Here is a 19,596-nt window from a genome sequence, read left to right as displayed (position 1 = left end):
CAATCTGGCCTGCCGAAAATATCTATGGTCAGCAGCTAGGGCCAGTCGCTTCCTTCTCTGGTTCGCCGCCTATCAGAACGATCAAGCAGCTGAACAGCCGCTATGATTGTATTTATTGTGAAGGGAATCGCCGGCTCGAAGACTGTCTGCCTGATGCTTGTAGCTACAGGCATCATTCAGATATCACCGCTCAGTCCGCAACATCATATGACGTTACGCAGGCGGCGCGCAGTTAAAATTGTAATGACAGCATGGCAAAATGGGGTGTAAGTAATAGTCCTCCATGTCATGAGGTCAACAGAATATACTTCAATGGAGAAGCTTCAGAAAAGCATGTAATGTGTTTTTGTGCAATTTGTGTTTTTTTTTTTTTTTTTTTTTTTTTTTTAATCTGCCCAAAAAAAAAATGCAAATTGCAGTGAAATCGCGTGCGCAAAAATCTAAATGTACAGCAAAAAGCACTGCAGAAACAGATCAAAAGCAAACTGCATAGATGTGTACCGAGCCTTATACTGGCCACAAAGATCAATTTTCAGATGAGAATATTCAGACAAATCTTTGTACATTCGCTGAATGAAAGAATTTTTGAAATTTTCACTTGTTTTTAACATTCTGTTTTTAAAATGAATTTAATTTCTGAACGAAAAACCACATACATTGTCTGAAAATTCTTTAAACTAAGACGTTTTCCATTTCCAAATTTTCCCATCACTGTGGTTGAAAATGAGTGTCAATTTGACCTACTTTTTTATTTTTTTATTTTTAAACCACTTCGCACCCAGGCCAATTCTGACATTTCTCTCCTACATGTAAAATTCAAATTTTTTTTGCTAGAAAATTACATAGAACCCCCAATCATTATATATGTGTTTTTGCTTAAAAAAAAAAAAAAAAAGACCCTAGTGAATACAATGGCGGTTGTTGCAACTTTTTATCTCGCACAGTATTTGCGCAGAAATTTTTCGAACATGTTTTCAGAAAAAAAGTCATGCTTTAAAAAAAGTTAGCCCAATTTTTTTGCATAATGTGAAAGATGAAGATACGCCGAATAGATGCCCAACATGCCACGCTTCAAAATTGTACGCACTCGTGGAATGGCGCCAAACTTTTGGTATTTAAAAATCCCCATAGGCGACGCTTTAAAATTTTTTACTGGTTACATGTTTTGCGTTAGAGGTCTAAGGCTAGAATTATTGCTCTCGCTCTAACATTCGTGGTGATACCTCACATGTGTGGTTTGCACACAGTTTTCATATGTGGGCGGGACTTGCGTATGCGTTCGCTTCTGCGTACAAGCTCACGGGGACAGGGGCGCTTTACATTTTGTTTTTGTTTTTTCCACTTTAAATAAAAAATACAAAAAAAAATGTGATTACTTTTATTCCTATTACAAGGAATGTAAACATCCCTTGTAATAGGAATATGGCATGATTGGACCTATTTACAGTGAGATATGGGGTCAATAAGACCCCACATCTCACCTCTAGGCTGGGAAGCCCAAAATAATAATAAAAAAAAAACTATCATGGCTTCCCAGCTGAGGCGGCGTCGTTATTTGAATGCACCCTGCCCGGCCTCCGAACGATCATAGAGACTTCAGCGACCATCTGGTCCACCAGAAATCTCTATGATCATTATCCGGGGGCCGGCGGATCCTGTGTCCGACTCACTGGTGGAAACGGTGAGTCGGTAGAAGCACAGGAGGGGGGTGACGTCTCATCCCACCGCCCGTAAGAACGATCAAGTGTTGGAGCAGCCGCTATGATTGTTCTTATGGTACAGAGAATTGCCGGCTGAAAATGCCGATATCTGAATGTCTGTAGCCTCAGGCATCATTCAGATAAAGTCTAGGCCTTCCTAGGACGTCCACCCGGTGCAAAGTGGTTAAAGGTTATCAACCAATTAATCGAAACAATAATCGGCCAACTAATTATGAAAATAATAGTTGCAGCCCTACTTGTGATTCTGTTGACCTTATGACCATAGAGGACTATTCTATCCTATTTTACAATGTTCCATCCTGTCATTACAATTTTAATGTGTATACATTGTCATTAAAGAGGAAGTAAACCCTGATGGGTTTACTTCCTCTTTTTTTCCCTGCAAAGGTAAAGCATAATGGACTACTATGCATCGCATAGTAGCTCATTATGTGTCACTTACCTGACACAGGAGCCAGCGAAGTCGCCGCTGATCCCTGTAGTCCGCCGCATCCATGTTGCTTGTGGCGTCTCGCAGCTCCGACGAATCACAGCGGCGCAACCGCGATGACGTCACTCCCGCGCATGCGCACGGGAGTCGCGTCTCGCAGCTCCGCCGCTGCCATACGGCGAAGCCGCGATGACGTCACTCCCGCGCATGCGCACGGGAGTCGACAAATTTGGCAAATCCATTCTTGGATTTGCCGCATTTAGTGCGCCTGCGCGCCGCTGTCTACGGCGCATGCGCCGTAGACAGCGGTGCCCATTTTCGGGCAAATATCTCCTAAACCATATAGGTTTAGGAGATATTGCTTGGACCTACAGGTAAGCCTTAATCTAGGCTTACCTATAGGTCCAAGTTGTTTGGAAGGGTTTACTTCCTCTTTAAAATCATGTATGTACCACTGTTGGGCCTCATGTACACTGCTGCTGGTAAACTGACGTTTAGGAGCAGTTGGGCATTTGTTTTCGACTGCTCCTGAACTCTCCTGTTATCTTATCAGTACATGTACACCGGTTCATTTATAGTCCTTTCTAGGCAGTTGCGTTTAGAGGCTTTTTTGGAACCCAAAAAAAGCATTCAGAAGCTGTTTAGAGGCACTTTGAACGCCAAACGTGCTAACTCATATTTAGCCGTGTTTTGTTTACAGGTGTTTTCCATTTTTGGCCATTTGGAAGAATTATTATTTTTTTTTTTTTTTCCCTAAACGTAACTAAACGCGGCATGTAAACGTGGCTAAACGGCTGTTTTTTAGACGCGGGTTTATAGCTGTCAAGTTAAATTGTTCAGGAGAGGTTGAACAACATCCCATATGCAGGAAGCCTAACATGTCATGCCATTTATGGTTTACTAAACATACACATTTTTTTTTTTTTTTTATACTTGCATTGAATTTGTTTGGTTCCGCTGTACACACCTCATTCAAAGTCCCATTCCCCCCCCCCCCTCCTTTTTTGCATGGAGTTGCAATGGAGACCCTGCCCCATGCTTCCGGGTGTCTGTGTGACCTCCCTGTCACCATCTGTTTTACGATTGGACAGGAGGAGCAGTAGGGGTTGGCATACAGTGCATCCAGAAAGTATTCACAGCGCTTCACTTTTTCCACCTTTTTTATGTTGCAGCCTTATTCCATAATGGAGTAAATTCATTATTTTTCTCAAAATTCTACAAACAATACCCTAAAAGCAATGTGAAAAGTCAATTTTTTTTTTTCATTTATCAAAAATAAAAATGAACAATTACATTCATTCCCAGCCTTTGCCATGGCACTCAAAATTGAGCTCAGATGCATCCTGTTTCCACTTATCGTTCTTGCGATGATTCTACAACTTGGTGTCCACCTGTGGTAAATTGTTGATTCGACATGCTTTTGAAAGGCACACACCAGTCTATATAAGGGCCCACAGTTAACTGCATGTCAAAGCACAAACCAAGCCATGAAGTTCAAGGAATTGTCTGTAGATGTCCAAGACAGGATTGTATTGAGGCACAGATCTGCGGAAGGGTACAAAAACATTTCTGCAGCATTGAAGATCCCAATGTGCTCAATGGTCTCCATCATCTGTAAATGGAAGATATTTGGAACCACCTGAACTCTTGAGCGAGTGGCCGCAGCAAAATGGAGCTACGGGGTGTAGGGTCCTTAGGGAGGTGACCAAGAACCAGATGGTCATTTTGAGAGCTCCAGCATTTCTGTGGAGAGGAGAATCTTCCAGAAGAACCATCTCTGCAGCGCGCCACCAGTCAGGCCTGTATGGTAGAGTGGCCAGATGGAAGCCACTCCTCAGTAGAAGGCACATGACAGCCAACATTGAGTTTGCCAAAAGGCACCTTAAGGACTCAACCTGGAGAAACAAAATGATGAAAACCTGCTCCAGAGCTCTCTGGACCTCGGCCTGGAGCGAAGGTTCACCTTTCAAAAGGACACAACCCTAAGCGCACAGCCAAGAGAACAAAAGGAGTGGCTGGAACACCCCTGTGAATGTCCTTGAGTGGCCCAGCCATAGACCAGACTTGAACCCGATTGAACATCCCTGGAGACATGTGAAAAAGGCTGTGCACCAATGCTCCCCATTCAACCAGATGGAGCTTGAAAGGTCCTGCAAAGAAGAATGGGAGAAACTGCCCAAAAATGGGTGTTCTAAGCTTGTAGCGTCATACTTAAAAAGACGCTAGGCTGTAATTGATGCCCAAGGTGCTTTAACAAAGTATTGAGCAAAGGCTGTGATTACTTATGTACAACTTTTCATTGTCATTATGGGTTAGTTTGTAGAATTTTGAGGAAGATCGTGAAGTTAAAGAGGAAGTAAACCCTGATGGGTTTACTTCCTCTTTTTTTCCCTGCAAAGGTAAAGCATAATGGACTACTATGCATCGCATAGTAGCTCATTATGTGTCACTTACCTGACACAGGAGCCAGCGAAGTCGCCGCTGATCCCTGTAGTCCGCCGCGTCCATCTTGCTGGTGGCGTCTCGCAGCTCCGACCAATGACAGCGGCGCAACCGCGATGACGTCACTCCCGCGCATGCGCACGGGAGTCGCGCCTCGCAGCTCCGCCGCTGTCATACGGCGAAGCCGCGATGACGTCACTCCCGCGCATGCGCACGGGAGTCGACAAATTTGGCAAATCCATTCTTGGATTTGCCGCATTTAGTGCGCCTGCGCGCCGCTGTCTACGGCGCATGCGCCGTAGACAGCGGTGCCCATTTTCGGGCAAATATCTCCTAAACCATATAGGTTTAGGAGATATTGCTTGGACCTACAGGTAAGCCTTAATCTAGGCTTACCTATAGGTCCAAGTTGTTTGGAAGGGTTTACTTCCTCTTTAATCCTTAATGCAATAAGGCTGTAACATAACAATGTATAAAAAGTGAAATGCTGTGAACTCTATCCAAATGCACTGTATATGGGAACTAGTCTTTTCCTCCTGCAAAAGCTGAAAGACGGCTGCTCCTCCTTTCCTTCTGCATTCAGCAACTGCAGGAGAAAAATGTTCATTGTGAAGTTTTAAATCTATATTCTAAACCATATGATTGTGGCCCATGACCAAAAAGGTAAAAGGTAAGAAATGGCAAAAATAGATGAAACATTGTGGGGTTTTCTCACATGTGACTGTAAAAGTAAAAATATGGTTACTCTTTAAACCACTTATAGCATTTCATTAGATGGTTTCAACACTTTTTTAAAACTTATTTTTCAGAACTATATAATTTTTGTTTTTTCTTTAAGACTGGTGTCGATCTAATGAAAGACAACATGGCTTTACAAAGAGTGAGGGAAGCCGCTGAGAAGGCAAAATGTGAACTATCTTCTTCTGTACAGGTAGCTTTTTTTAAAGTGTTTTTTTGGTGGAGTGTTTTTTTTGTATTTCATACAGAATATTTTAGGGTTACAAGCATAATACATTCTGTGCCCTATTTGTGACATGTTGTGAGATTTGCATGAAATAAAGATGTTTCACCTTCATCGGAATTTTCAAACTTTAACATGAAAACTGAGTTCTTTCATCTAGAAAATATTTAATGTTTTTGATCTTTCTGGTGTGTATATCATACAAATATATAAGGTATCTCACAAAAGCGAGTACACACCCACATTTTTGTAAATATTTTATTATATCTTCAGTGTTCACATGAAGAGATAAAATATTTACAAAAAATGTGAGGGGGGTATACTCACTTTTGTGAGATTGTGTATGTATATGTAGACCCCTCACATTTTTGTAAATATATTTTATTCCATCTTTTCATGTGAACACTGAAGAAATTACTTTGCTACAATGTAAAGTAGTAAGTGTACAGCTTGTATAACAGTGTAAATTTGCTGTCACCTCAAAATAACTCCACACACAGCCATTAATGTCTAAACCCCTGGCAGCAAAAGTGAGTACACCCCTAAGTATGAATGTGCAAATTAAGCCCAAAGTGTCAATATTTGTGCCCACCATTATTTTCCAGCACTGCCTTAACCCTCTTGGGCATGGAGTTCACCAGAGCTTCATGGATTGCCACTGGAATCCTCTTCCACCCCTCCACGATGACGTCATGAAGCTGGTGGATGTTGGAGACCTTGCGCTCTTCCACCTTCCATTTGAGGATGCCCCACAGATGCTCAATAGGGTTTAGATCTGCAGACATGCTTGGCCAGCCTCTCACCTTTTATGGCTGTGTTATTTTGAGGGGACAGCAAATTTACACTTAAACAAGCTGTACACTCACTACTTTACTTTACATTATAGAAAAGTATCCTTTATTCAGTGTTGTCACATGAAAAGATATAAAATTTACAAAATTGTGAGGTGTGCACTCACTTTTTTGAGATATTGTATATTGCTCTAATATTGTCAAAAGTATACTTACACCTGGCTTTACACGCACACGAACTTTAATGGCATCCCAATTTTAGTCCGCGGGATTCAATATTGAGTTGGCACACCCATTGCAGCTATAACAGCTTAAACTCTTCTGGGAAGGCTGTCTACAAGGTTTTAAGATTGTCTATGGGAATGTTTGACCATTCTTTAAGAAATGCATTTGTGAGGTCAGGCACTGATGTTGGAGGAGAAGGCAGTCTCCACTCTAATTCATCCTTGGTAATCTGTTGGGCTATGGTCAGAACTCTGTGCAGGCCAGTCAAGTACCTCCACCCCAAACTTGCTCATCCATGTCTTTATGGACCTTGTTCCAACATGACTATGCATCAGTGCACAAAGCAGGAAGGTGCCATCCCACAAAATTGTCCAAAATGTCTTGTTGACGCCTTTTAAGTGGTTGTAAAGGCTGAAGATTTTTTCAGGTCCTGTTGAGGCAGGTGACCCCTGCTCTGTCTTGTCAGATGGCACTGACCAGGACAGTGAGGATGAGTCCCTGTCCGGGTCCGTGCTTGACAAAGCGCTAGTTGGAGCTCTTATCACAGCTGTACGTGCTACTCAGGAGCCAGCGGATCCCTCTGCTGATGTACCAGTCCCTTTTGGGTTCCACAAGCCAGCACGTTCACCTAAGGCGTTCCCGTATGACTTATTTTGACAAGTTCATTTACAAGGAATGGGGTCTCTCACAACGGACCTTTTGGTCTCCAAATACATGGCGGTGCGTTACCCCTTTGAGGAAAGCCTTCTCAAGAAATGGTCGGCTCCTCCGGTCGTGGGCCCGCCAGTATCCAGGTTAAATAAAGTAACCACGATCCCGGTTGAGGGGGGACTCCTGCATTCAAGGTTCCCACGGATAGGAAGGCCGAGGCGGTTGCTCGTTCCTTGTTTACGGTTGTGGTGTCAGCCGTGTGATCTGTACTGGCATCTGCACTGGTGTTGCAGACTCTGACCGAGTGTGAAAAAGTTTTGCACTGTGAATTGGGAGAGCAACAGGCTTCCCCTGTCTGCGTGGAACTAGCAGACTAACTAGTTCAAGGCCTTAAGTACGTTTGTGACACGGCCCTGGATACTCTCCCTCTGTTATCCAGGGCTTCAGTGTCAGCTGTGGTGCTGAGACGCCTGATTTGGTTGAAATGCTGGTCTGCTGACCAGGCATCCAAGAAAGCCCGGACGGATCTTCTCCTCGTTGGATGACATTATTAAAAATGCCACTGGTGGTAAGAGTACTCTACTCCCACAGGCCAGGAAGGCTAAGGAGCTACGCCGCAGGCAAGGGCCCTCTTTTTCCACTCACAAGTGGCTTTTTCGTCCGCCTGGTTGTGCGACAAAATGTCCCCAGTCCGACAGGACGCCCACGGACAGTCAAACGTCCCTGGAACTGCAAGCCTGTGAACGAAAGTGCTACTGCATGGTTTGCCCCCACCCATGTCTCGGGTGGGGGGGTCACCTTCAGGAGTTTGCAGCCCGGTGGTCCTCCTGGTTATCCGACCAATGGGTCTGTGATCTGATTTCCACAGGCTACAAGATAGTCTCTCTTGGCCGCCAAATAGATTCTTCCCCTCCAGCATACCCGTGTCCCCGGTTTGCCGGGAGGCCTTGTTAGGGGCGGTAAGGGACTTGCTGAATCGAGGGGTGATTGTACCAGTTCCGGAATCTTAACGCTTCCAGGGATTCTACTCAAATCTGTGATTCCCAAGAAGGAAGGGGTACGTCCGATCTTGAACTTAAAAGCCCTCAATCGCTTTGTAAAAGTGCAGAGGTTCAGAATGTAATCAGTTTGTTCAGTAGTCGCTGCACTCCATCAAGGGGGCTCCTTGGCGTCCTTGGACATCCAGGATGCGTATCTGCACATACCCACATGCCTTCGGCATCAAAAGTTTCTGCGTTTTGCAGTCAGGGAGCCCATTACCAATTTGTGGCTCTTCCCTTTGGTCTGGCTCCAGTATTGGCGTTGCTAAGACAACATGGGATCGCGGTCGTGGGCTACCTGGACGATCTCCTGAGAGCATCTTCCGCCTCAGAATTAGAGGAGGATGTGGCGATCACCATGCTGACCCTGCAAGAATTTGGGTGGTTGTTGAACTTAAATAAATCACTGATTGTGCTGACCCAGCGTCTGGAGTACCTAGGTTTACTGTTGGACTCCAGGGAAGCAAGAGATTTTCTCCCTTCAGACAAATTGCAGACTCGGGTCCACGGTAAAACTGCTGATGCACTGTAAGTGGTAGTCGCTCCGGTTTTGCATGCGAGTACTGGGACTCATGGTAGCCTCCTTCGAGGCAGTACCCTTCGCCCAGTTCCACACCAGAATACTGCAGAAGGAGATCTTGTTGAAATGGGACAAATCTCAATTGTCCCTGGATTGACAGATCCAGGTGAGCCAGCCAGTCAGGGACTCTGATCTGGTGGCTGCGGTCCCCGGTGATTCAGTCCAGAAAATCGTTCCTTCCTCTGAAATGGACGGTGATCACTACGGACACCAGTCTATCCAGCTGGGGTGCAGTGATGGGGATTCAGTCGGCTCAGGGCCTCTGGTTGACGGAAGAATCCGAGTGCCTCCACACATGGTCGATGTGTCTTCAAGGGCATCCGATCAGGATACAGTCGGACAACACCAGGGCTGTGGCGTACATAAATCACCAAGGGGGAACAAGAAACTGCTCGGGAGGTTGCTCACATACTTCGGTGGGCAGAGTGACACGTACCGACTGCAATTTACATCCCGAGGGTGGAAAATTGGCAGGCATACTATCTGAGCCGACAGATGCTGGACCCAGGAGAATGAGCATTGCATCCAGAGATATTCAGGCTGCTGTGCCTGAAGTGGGGTACACCAAATGTGGATCTATTGGCCTCCCGTCTCAATCAGAAGGTGCCAAGATTCGTGTCCAGGACAAGAGATCCATGAGCAGACACGCTGGTGGCTCCTTGGGATCAGTACCAGCTGATGAACGCCTTTCCTCCACTAAAACTGTTGCCACGTCTGCTTCGCAGAGTGGAAGCCAAGGGGATTCCAGTAATCCTGGTTGCCCCAGATTGGCCTCAGCGTCCCTGGTATGCAGACCTGGTGCTTCTGCTGGCAGACACTCCCTGGCGACTGCTGTTGCGAGAGAACCTCCTATCCCGAGGTCCAATCTTTTTTTCATCCCGCTTTACCATTGCTGGCTTTAACGACATGACTATTGAGAGCCAGGTGTTGAGGACAAAGGGTGGCATCCGCATTCCTTTTCCATAGCAAGGATCTTGCTGTTTCTCCAGCAAGGAGTAGACCAGAGATTGGCATAGAGTACCATCAAGGGGCAAATCTCAGCCTTGGCTGTCTTTTTTTTTTTTTTTTTTTTAACGACCCCTGGCATCGCACTCCTTAGTGGATACCTTCGTTCAGGGGGGTATGACATGTTGTCCCTCCGGTGTGGCATCGTTGCCCCCATGGGATTTTAACCTGGTGGTGTCGCTTCAAAAACCGCCGTTTGAAAATATCAGGGAGATTCCCCTGTTGACTCTTTGCCAGAAAGTGGTCTTTCTAGTGGCCATCACATCGGCCAAGAGGGTTTCAGAACTGGCGGCCTTGTCCTGCAAGTCGCCTTATCTGGTCATTCGCAGGGATTAAGGTGGTGTTGTGTCCACAACCGTCCTTTCTACCGAAGGTGGTCTCTGCATTTCATATCAATGAGAACATTGTATTACCTTTGTGTCCTAAGCCGAAGCACCCCAAAGAGGTGGCCCTTCACGCTCTAGACGTGGTTAGGGCTCTGAAGGTGTTTTTGTCTGCCACGGCTACCTTTCGGAAGTCAGACTCGCTGTTTGTTTTAGTGGCTGGTTCAAAGAAGGGTGTGGCGGTTTCGTTGGCTACCATTTCCAGGTGGATCAGACAGATTGTAGTACAAGCCTATGCCTTTAAGGGGCAGGTGCCCCCCTTTCCAGTCACGGCCCACTTTACAAGGGCAATCGAACATCTTGGGCCTTCACACACCTGAGCGACCAACGCCTGGTGTCGAAGGTGGAGACTTGGTCATCTTTTACATACGTTTACCAAGTTCTACAATGTAGACATCAGTGCATCGGCTGATGCCTGTTTGGGCCGCAAAGTTTTGCAGGGAGGTTGTAGTTGCAATTCCATATGCAATCACTATTTCTCCTGTTTTTTTTTTTTTTTAGAAAAACGCAGTACTGTTATGTTAATGCACTGTTGCATTACGTCTGCAAATGGTTGCGGTCTTGAGGATCACTCCTGTTGAGGATACCCTGTTTGGTGGTGTTTTTTCCACACGCTGCTTTTTTTTGTGGGTTTAGTTTCATTAGTTCCCACTTGCCATGGTGGATGAAGTTCTTATGCTGTTTTTCCCACCCCTCGTTTGGCACTGCTTGGGGATGTCCCATTTTGTTAGAGGAGCTTTGTCACTCTTTAATACAAGAGAAAAATAGGATTTTTGTACTCGCCGTAAAAATCCTTTTCTCTGTAATTCACTGACAGACATAGCACCCACCCCTCCTTTTTCCCTTTACGTTATACTATTTGTTGACGTACTGAGTTCTGCTGGAGCAGGCTGTGGGGTTGTAGCCTAGGGACTCCACCCTGGGTGGAACTGAACGTTCTGTGGTGTTTTACAACTTGCCTAGTAATCTCCAGTGATGAGGCTGACAACCCATTTTGTTAGAGAAGAGCTGTGTCGGTCGGTGAATTATAGAAAAATAGGATTTTTGTACTTGCCTTGAAATACTTTTCTCTGTAATTCACCGATCGACGCAGCTCCTCTATTTCCAATCCTAGAATTACAATGCCTAACCTAATGATACTAAAATATGGAGAATTATCAAATTTTAAAAGAAAATCCCTCTAAATCGGAGATCGGAAATATAAGTAAACAGAAATAACAGATTTTACAAGAATTCTAACTTCCATGGAGAAAAACAATTAAAATATTTAGTAATAAAACGGACACCATCCCTAGAGAAAATGTATCAAGCAAATTATATCCCACTACTAAATGGCAAAAAAAGGAAAAAAAAGCAAAAAAAAGCAACAAGGTCTTGGATAGGACGAATAAATGTAAAGATGGTACCGAAAGTTATGTACAAGTTCCAAATGTTACCAATCTTTCTACCTTGGTTATATTTTAAGGTATGACCCATTTCAATACAGGGCACTTTCACCCCCTTCCTGCCCAGGCCAATTTTCAGCTTTCGGCCCTGTAACCTTTTGAATGACAATTTTGTGTGGTCATGCAACACTACCCAAATTAAATTTGATCTTTTTTTTCCCAAACAGAGCTATCTTTTGGTGGTATTTTATCACCTCTGTGGTTTTTATTTTTTGCACTATAAACAAGACCGTCCGTTTTGAAAACACAATATTTTACTGTTTGCTATAACAAATATTCCAAATTAATTCCTTTTTAAAAGTTTTCCTTGGTTTAGGCTGATAATGCATTTTTTACCAAAAATATGAATACATAAGTGTATATTGATTGGTTTGCACAAAAGTTATAGCGACTTCAAAATAGGTTGCTTTATGGCACTTTTAATTATTTTTTACTAGTAATGGTCATCGGCTTTTTTTTTATTTTTTTATCGTGACTGCGACATTGCGGTGGACAGAAGACACTTCTTTTTAAACCATTAACATTTATATTGTGATCAGTGCTATAAATGTCACTGGCAGTGAAGGGGTTAACAATGGGCGGCGATCACGAGGTTAAATGTGTTCCCTGATTGTGTTCTAACTGGGGGGATGGGACTGACTGGGGGAGGAGACCGATTGGTGTTCCTATATACTAGGAACCCACTATCTGTCTCCTCTTTCCCTAATGGGGGAGAGGAGACGCACACAGATCCATGTTCCTGCTCTTTCTCGGTCCATCGCCCAAGGACATTGCGGCCGCCGGACGTGCGCATGGGCTGCTTGGCAACACAGGGGCATGGCAGATGGCCGCCTGGGATGGGAGAGCCACCTTGCGGACACCATGTGACTGGAGATTTTTAAGAATAAACATTTGTTGCCATTCCACAAGCGGGTGCAATTTTGAAGCGTGACATGTTTGGTATCAGTTTTATTTGGCATAACATTATCTTGCCCAATATAAAAGAAATTGGGCCAACTTTACGGTCTTGCGCTCTCCTCCTCCTTTTTTTTTTTTTTTTTTTTTTTTTTTTTTTAATAATAAAAAAATTTAACTCCTAACCTGTGCAAATAGTGTGACAAAGTATTGCAACGACTGCCATTTTATTCTCTAGGGTGTTAGAAAAAAAGGGTAATGTTTGGGAGTTCCAATTTTATAGCAATAAAAAGTTAACTTGTAAACAACAAATCTGAGGCTTAGTCATTAAGTGGTTAAAAGGATCTAATGGAAAAGGGGAAAATATGCATAATACAAGAATTAGGGCACAAAACGGATTTGATGGCAGTTGAAGCATTTTGTTAGATCATCTCCTGATCTTATGGGTTGTGGCAATGTTGTATTACTTATGGAGCGTTTGTGTATAGCAATGAACACAAGAAATGGTATATCCCGGATCCATAAAATATTGGTGGCAATGGATGGGCCTGAAATTCCGCCAATCAGAAAAATAAATAAATGGGAAAACAGAGTTCGGAGCACGAGGTAACGATCACTTAAAGATTTTGAGATTGGTACATAGTTCTGCGGTAGATACTAATGCAGTTGAAATTAACTATAAATGTCTGACAAGATGGTATATAACACCAGATAAAGCATATAAATATCAGATTGGAAAATTACCATATTTTTGGTGAAATTGTAAAGTAGTGGGAACTATGCCCCACATTTGGGACTGTCCAAAAAAATAAATTGGAAAGAGGTCCTGCAATTAATAAAAGATAACTAATATAGAAATACTAGATGAACCTTGGACGTGCCTATTCCATGGGGTAGAAAGTTTAATAAAACAATACCAAAGAATGCGTGATACCTCACATGATGAATGCAGCCAAAAGTGTATCTGGTCAAGACATTGGCTAGAATTGGAAAGCCCTACAACAAGGGAGTGGATTAAAAAAGTAGAAAATGCATATAATATGGAATACTTGAGGCTATAGTGGAGAAGAGGTAATTGAGAGATTTGCAAATGTAAAGATTGGGGGGGAAAAAAAATTTAAGACCAGGAGATATACTGTATGGAGGTGGGGGGGGGGGGGGGGTAGGTAGGAGAGAGGGGAAGTCGGGAGAAGATTAGATGGCAATAAAAAAGAGAGAAGGTGGGATGGGTTGTGGGGGAGATGGAGGAATAAATGCATTTATCGATGTAGTAATTTCTGAATTTGGAAACATTTTTTATTTTGCTATAACGAAGAAAAAAAACCAAAGGCATATCTAAGCTTTAGCTTCATAGCTACATTGTTTCATTGTTAATGGGTTTCCCGTATAACATGCCACCCTTCCAATGAAAAAAAAAAACACCCTACACTCCAACCCCCTCTCTCCCCTTAACCCTTACAAAATCTCACTCCCTCTCCAACCACCTCTCTAGAGTAGTTCTTCCCGCATTCAGGTGTTATAAAATCATATCTCCTCTTAACCTCTGCCATCCCCTATTTCGCTTAAACCCCTCAGACCTCCACCATAGTCATTTATTCTAGCAATGTTTGTTTTTTTTTGTTTTTTTTACACTTCAGCAATTTCCCCCCATATGATGATCTGCATCTCAAGGATTCCTTGATTTGTATGCATTTTCTTCTATTGATCTCAACCAGTCCACCTTTACTTTTTCATAGTAGGGACTTCTGGAGTTCTTCATAGTCTTGGAATCAAACTTTTGGCTGTCAGAATGTTTATACTGAAATATTAAAACCATATTATATTTATAGAATTGTGCAAAATCAGATTTTTAGGAGATGTTTAAATTATTCCACAATAAAGCCAATTCAAGTTAATTTTATCATGACATTTTGAAGGCAAGAGATAACGATGTGCCAAAAATATATAACTAAAAGTTCAGTGTAAAATATTACATGTTTGGTGATAATACAAAAATGTATATACTTTAAAATGGATATGGGGATACAGATCACGTTTCTGCCACATGCGCTTATTACAATATACCATATTTCAATACTTGAATGATAACTTTAGACATACCATTAATAACTTGGTAACTTAGTGAATAGCTTTCCGTGGCTCAACTGACGTAAACAGACTAGGTGTAGATGTTAACACTTGTGATTTCTTCTCAAAACAGATAGACCTTCTAGCTTAAACTTTAAAAATGCATGGACAAAATGTTGGCTTGATAATTTAATCAAGACTTTTATGGTAAAATTAGTTCTCAAATTAATTTTATGTTTATATATCATTAAATATAATTTAAATATATCATAGCATGCGTCACTTCCTGTATAACCCTTAAAGAAAAATTTTAGTTCCCTAGATTAACCATTTCAAAGTTGGCAGTATTGAATTAGAATTTACTTTTATTCTAATACTTAACCTTTTGACATAGCTTAGCAGAAAATTATGAATTATCTATAGCTGACACTTGCGTCAAATTTAGTAGAGTAAAACTCAGATTTATGCTTTAGATTTAAGTGAATTTAACTCACACTTGTGAATTTGGTTTCGACTTTAGAGAGGATTTTTTTTTTTTTAACATGACATCTGAGTTCTACAGTGCCTTGCGAAAGTGTTTGTCCCCCTTGAACTTTTCAACCTTTTGCCACATTTCAGGCTTCAAACATAAAGATATAAAATTTACAAGTGGGACACAATTGTGAAGTGGAACGAAATCTATTGGATTTTTGAAACTTTTTTCAACTAATAAAAAAAATGAAAAGTGGGGCGTGCAAAATTATTCGGCCCCCTTGCGTTAATACTTTGTAGAGCCACCTTTTGTTGCGATTACAGCTGCAAGTCGCTTGGGGTATGTCTCTATCAGTTTTGCACATCGAGAGACTGAAATTCTTGCCCATTCTTCCTTGAAAAACAGCTTGAGCTCAGTGAGGTTGGATGGAGAGCGTTTGTGAATGGCAGTTTTCAGCTCTTTCCACAGATTCTCGATTGGATTCAGGTCTGGACTTTGACTTGGCCATTCCAACACCTGGATACGTTTTATTTGTGAACCATTCCTTTGTAGATTTTGCTGTATGTTTGGGATCATTGTCTTGTTGGAAGATAAATCTCCGTCCCAGTTTCAGGTCTTTTGCAGGCTCCAACAGGTTTTCATCCAGAATGGTCCTGTATTTGGCTGCATCCATCTTCCCCTCAATTTTAACCATCTTCCCTGTCCCTGCTGAAGAAAAGCAGGCCCAAACCATGATGCTGCCACCACCATGTTTGACAGTGGGGATGGTGTGTTGAGGGTGATGAGCTGTGTTGCTTTTATGCCAAACATATTGTTTTGCGTTGTGGGCAAAAAGTTTCGATTTTGGTTTTATCTGACCAGAGCATTTTCTTCCACATGTTTGTCTCCCAGGTGGCTTGTGGCAAACTTTAGACGAGACTTTTTATGGATATCTTTGAGAAATGGCTTTCTTCTTGCCACTTTTCCATGAAGGCCGGATTTGTGCAGTGTACGACTGATTGTTGTCCTATGGACAGACTCTCCCACCTCAGCTGTAGTTCTCTGCAGTTCATCCAGAGTGATCATGGGCCTCTTGGCTGCATCTCTGATCAGTCTTCTCCTTGTCTGAACTGAAAGTTTAGAGGGACGGCCAGGTCTTGGTAGATTTGCAGTGGTCTGATACTCCCATTTCAAAATGATCGCTTGCACAGTGCTCCTTGGGATGTTTAAAGCTTGGGAAATCTTTTTGTATCAAAATCCGGCTTTAAACTTCTCCACAACAGTATTAAGGACCTGCCTGGTGTGTTCCTTGGTCTTCATGATGCTCTATGTGCTTTCAACAGAACCCCGAGACTATCACAGAGCAGGTGCATTTATACAGAGACTTAATTACACACAGGTGGATTCTATTTATCACCATCAGTCATTTAGGACAACATTGGATCATTCAGAGATCCTCGCTGAACTTCTGGAGTGAGTTTGCTGCACTGAAAGTAAAGGGGCCGAATAATTTTGCACGCACCACTTTTCAGTTTTTTATTTGCTAAAAAAAGTTAAAATTATCCAATAGATTTCGTTCCACTTCACAATTGTGTCCCACTTGTTGGTGATTCTTCACAAAAAATTAAAATTTTATATCTGTTTGAAGCCTGAAATGTGGCAAAAGTTTGAAAAGTTCAAGGGGGCCGAATACTTTCGCAAGGCACTGTGTGTGTGTGTGTGTGTGTGTGTGTGTGTGTATAGATATAGAGAGAGAGAGAATATAACCCCAATAGTCCTGACAACAACTCTCCTCGACCACTCCCCTCTAATATTCAGGTGATAAACATTGAACATATTACGGAAACGGGTCAAAGAATATTGGTCCTTAAGATATGGCCATATTTTCTCTTCCGACTGACACAGCTCCTCTTAGACCATTGGGTTGTTGAGCCAATTTCAGGAGAGAACTAGGCTTAACATGTAATGTAAAACTAGAGCTTTCTAGTTCCGCCCAAGGGGCGGTCTTGGGTAACAACCCCACAGCCTGCATTGCAGCTTCCGTTTTTTTTCTGCCTAGTGAAGAAGGACCTAGGAACCCTGCGGGGCCATCGGTCCGCGTTTTTATTTTTTATTTTTTTTCTGCAGAGCTTTGCTTTTTGTGCAAGGTGGCAGGCTGGATACTGTTATCCTTGTAGTCTCCCCAGCCTGACCAGAGCTCCGCGCTGAGTTGGCCACGACATGCCTTGGCTCCAGAGGCGGTTGGTGAGTGTAATTACTCCAGGGCACACATATGACTTGGCTACTGATGTCTGCGTCAGTGTGCTGGGGCGTAGCAGCTAGGCGTTCCCTGTCCCTATCTTCCCTCCCCTCCTTCCCTGTGGGGGATGCTGCATGGGCTGCTGAGCAGTGTGTGTGCCATAGACAGGGGCTCTCCGGGGGGGGTTTGCATCTGGAGGGGCTGCGCTGGATGTGTGTAGGTATTTCCCTGGAGGTGTCTGGAGGCTGTGTCTGTTGATCGCTGCAGCGCTGTTTCACCACCTTTTTCTGTTTTTTTTTTTTTCTTTGTCCCTCATGGTATTCAGTGCTCGGTGGCTATTTTTGGTATGACAAAGGAGCAGCTTGCTCTGTAGCAATTTTCCTGTAGTTCGGCGGCCATTTTCCCTGTGATTGTCCTTTATACTGGATGCTTGGCGGCCATTTTCTTAAAGCCTGAACACCTTTTTTTTTTTTTTCAGTTTCAGCACCATTCAGAGCAGCTCTGCACAGAGCATGGTGGGTCTCCTATGCACCTGGGAGCTGACACAGGCACTATTAGCTGGACGCGCAGAACCAGTCAGGGTGGTGAGGCCTGCGGGAAAGAGCCCCTCAGCCAGCAGCAATTAGGAGGGTGGGACCATCACTGTCCTAAGTCCCCAACATGTGACACAGGGCATGGTCAGCATGGCTTCAGAAACTGATTTCTTCCCCCGATATCCAGGCAATTGCAACAGGTTTGCCTGCAGACAATGCAGTGCCTCTGAACGCTTTGTCGATGGTCCTTAATTCGTTCATTGCCAAGATGGAGGCAGTGCGTGGGCGCAAAGTTGGTAATAAAAAACGGCCCCTGACCAGGCATCTAAGAAATCCTTGACGGATCTTCCCTTCCTTGGCGACCGGCTCTTTGGAGCCTCATTGGATGACATTATAAAAAATGCCACAGGTGGTAAGAGTGCAGTACTCCCACAGGCCAGGAAGGCTAAGGAGCCACGCCGTAGGCAAGGGCCCTAATTTTCCGCTCACAAGCGGCTTTTTCGTCCGCATGGGGCTTCGGTGAAGCGCCCCCAGCCTGATGGGACGACTTCTGAAGCACCAAAGCTTCCCTGGAACCGCAAGCCTGCGAGCAAAAGTGCTACCGCATGGAGGTTTACACGGGGGGGAGGGGGTTGACTTCGGGAGTTTGCAGCCCAGTGGACCTCTCGGCTGTCCAACCAATAGGTCTGCGATCTGATTTCTTCAGACTACAAGATAGAGTTCCTGTCTTGGCCGCAAAACAGATTCTTCGCCTCCAGCATACCCGTACTCCCGGGTCGCTGGGAGACTCTATTGGGGGCGGTAAGGGACCGCTGAGTCGTGGGGTGATGGTACCTGTTCTAGAATCGTAATGTTTCCAGGGGTTCTACTTAAACCTGTTTGTAGTCTCCAAAAGAAGGGGTACGTCCAATCTGGGACCTAAAAGCCCTCAATTACTTTGTAAAAGTACAGAGGTTCAGAATGGCATCATTTTGCTCGGTCTTTTCTGCACTCCAAGGGGACTCCCTGGCATCTTTGGACATCCAGGATGCCTACCTGCACATACCCATATGCCTCCGCCATCAGAGGTTTCTGCGATTTGCAGTTGGGGAAGCCCGTTACCAGTTTGTGGCTCTCCCTTTTTGTTTGGCTTCAGCCCCCCCGAGTCTTTACCAAGGTATTGGCTCCGGTTTTGGCATTGCTGCGGCAACACAGGATTGCAATTGGGGGTTATCTAGACAATCTCCTCCTGAGAGCATCTTCTGCCTCAGAATTAGAGGAGGATGTGGCGATAACCATGCAGACCCTGTAGGAATTTAGGTGGCTGTTGAACCTAAAGTCGGTGATTGTACCGACTCAGCGTTTGGCTTTCCTAGGCTTACTGCTGGACTCCATGGAAACTAAAGTTTCTCCCTTCAGACAAGCTGCAAACTCTGAGCCGCAGTAAAACTGCTGATGAACCACGTGCGAGTCCTGGGACTCATGGTGGCCTCCTTCGAGGCAGTGCCTTATGCCCAGTTCCACACCAGAGTCCTACAGAAGGAGATTTGACAAAATGGGACATATGTCCGTTGTCCCTGGATCGACAGTTCAGGTGAGTCAGTCAGGGATTCCCTGCTCTGGTGGCTGAGGTCCCCGCACTTCGGTCCGGAAGTCGTTCCTACCTCTGAAATGGACAGTGATCACAGCGGACGGCAGCCTAACCGGCTGGGGTGGAGTTGTGAGAGTTCAGTCGACCCAGGGCCTCTGGTCGGTGGAG

At 44.0% G+C, this 19,596-nt stretch overlaps 1 protein-coding gene across 1 annotated transcript in view; it reads left to right on the top strand.

The window, feature by feature from the left end:
• The window catches only part of HSPA9 (heat shock protein family A (Hsp70) member 9), a 299,396-nt gene that overhangs the window by 114,116 nt on the left and 165,684 nt on the right, over nt 1–19,596 (top strand). The window contains exon 6 of the mRNA XM_077473881.1: nt 5,432–5,524. Within this exon, the coding sequence (XP_077330007.1) occupies nt 5,432–5,524 (93 nt within the window). The remainder of the gene's footprint in view (nt 1–5,431; nt 5,525–19,596) is intronic.

This window comes from Lithobates pipiens, unplaced genomic scaffold, assembly GCF_037356315.1.
Source record: "Lithobates pipiens isolate NorthernLeopardFrog02 unplaced genomic scaffold, aLitPip1_a1.2 Scaffold_8, whole genome shotgun sequence".
NCBI classification, from domain to species: Eukaryota; Metazoa; Chordata; class Amphibia; order Anura; family Ranidae; genus Lithobates; species Lithobates pipiens.
Note: the sequence above shows the minus strand (reverse complement) of the source record. Positions and strands in the feature narration are given on the sequence as shown.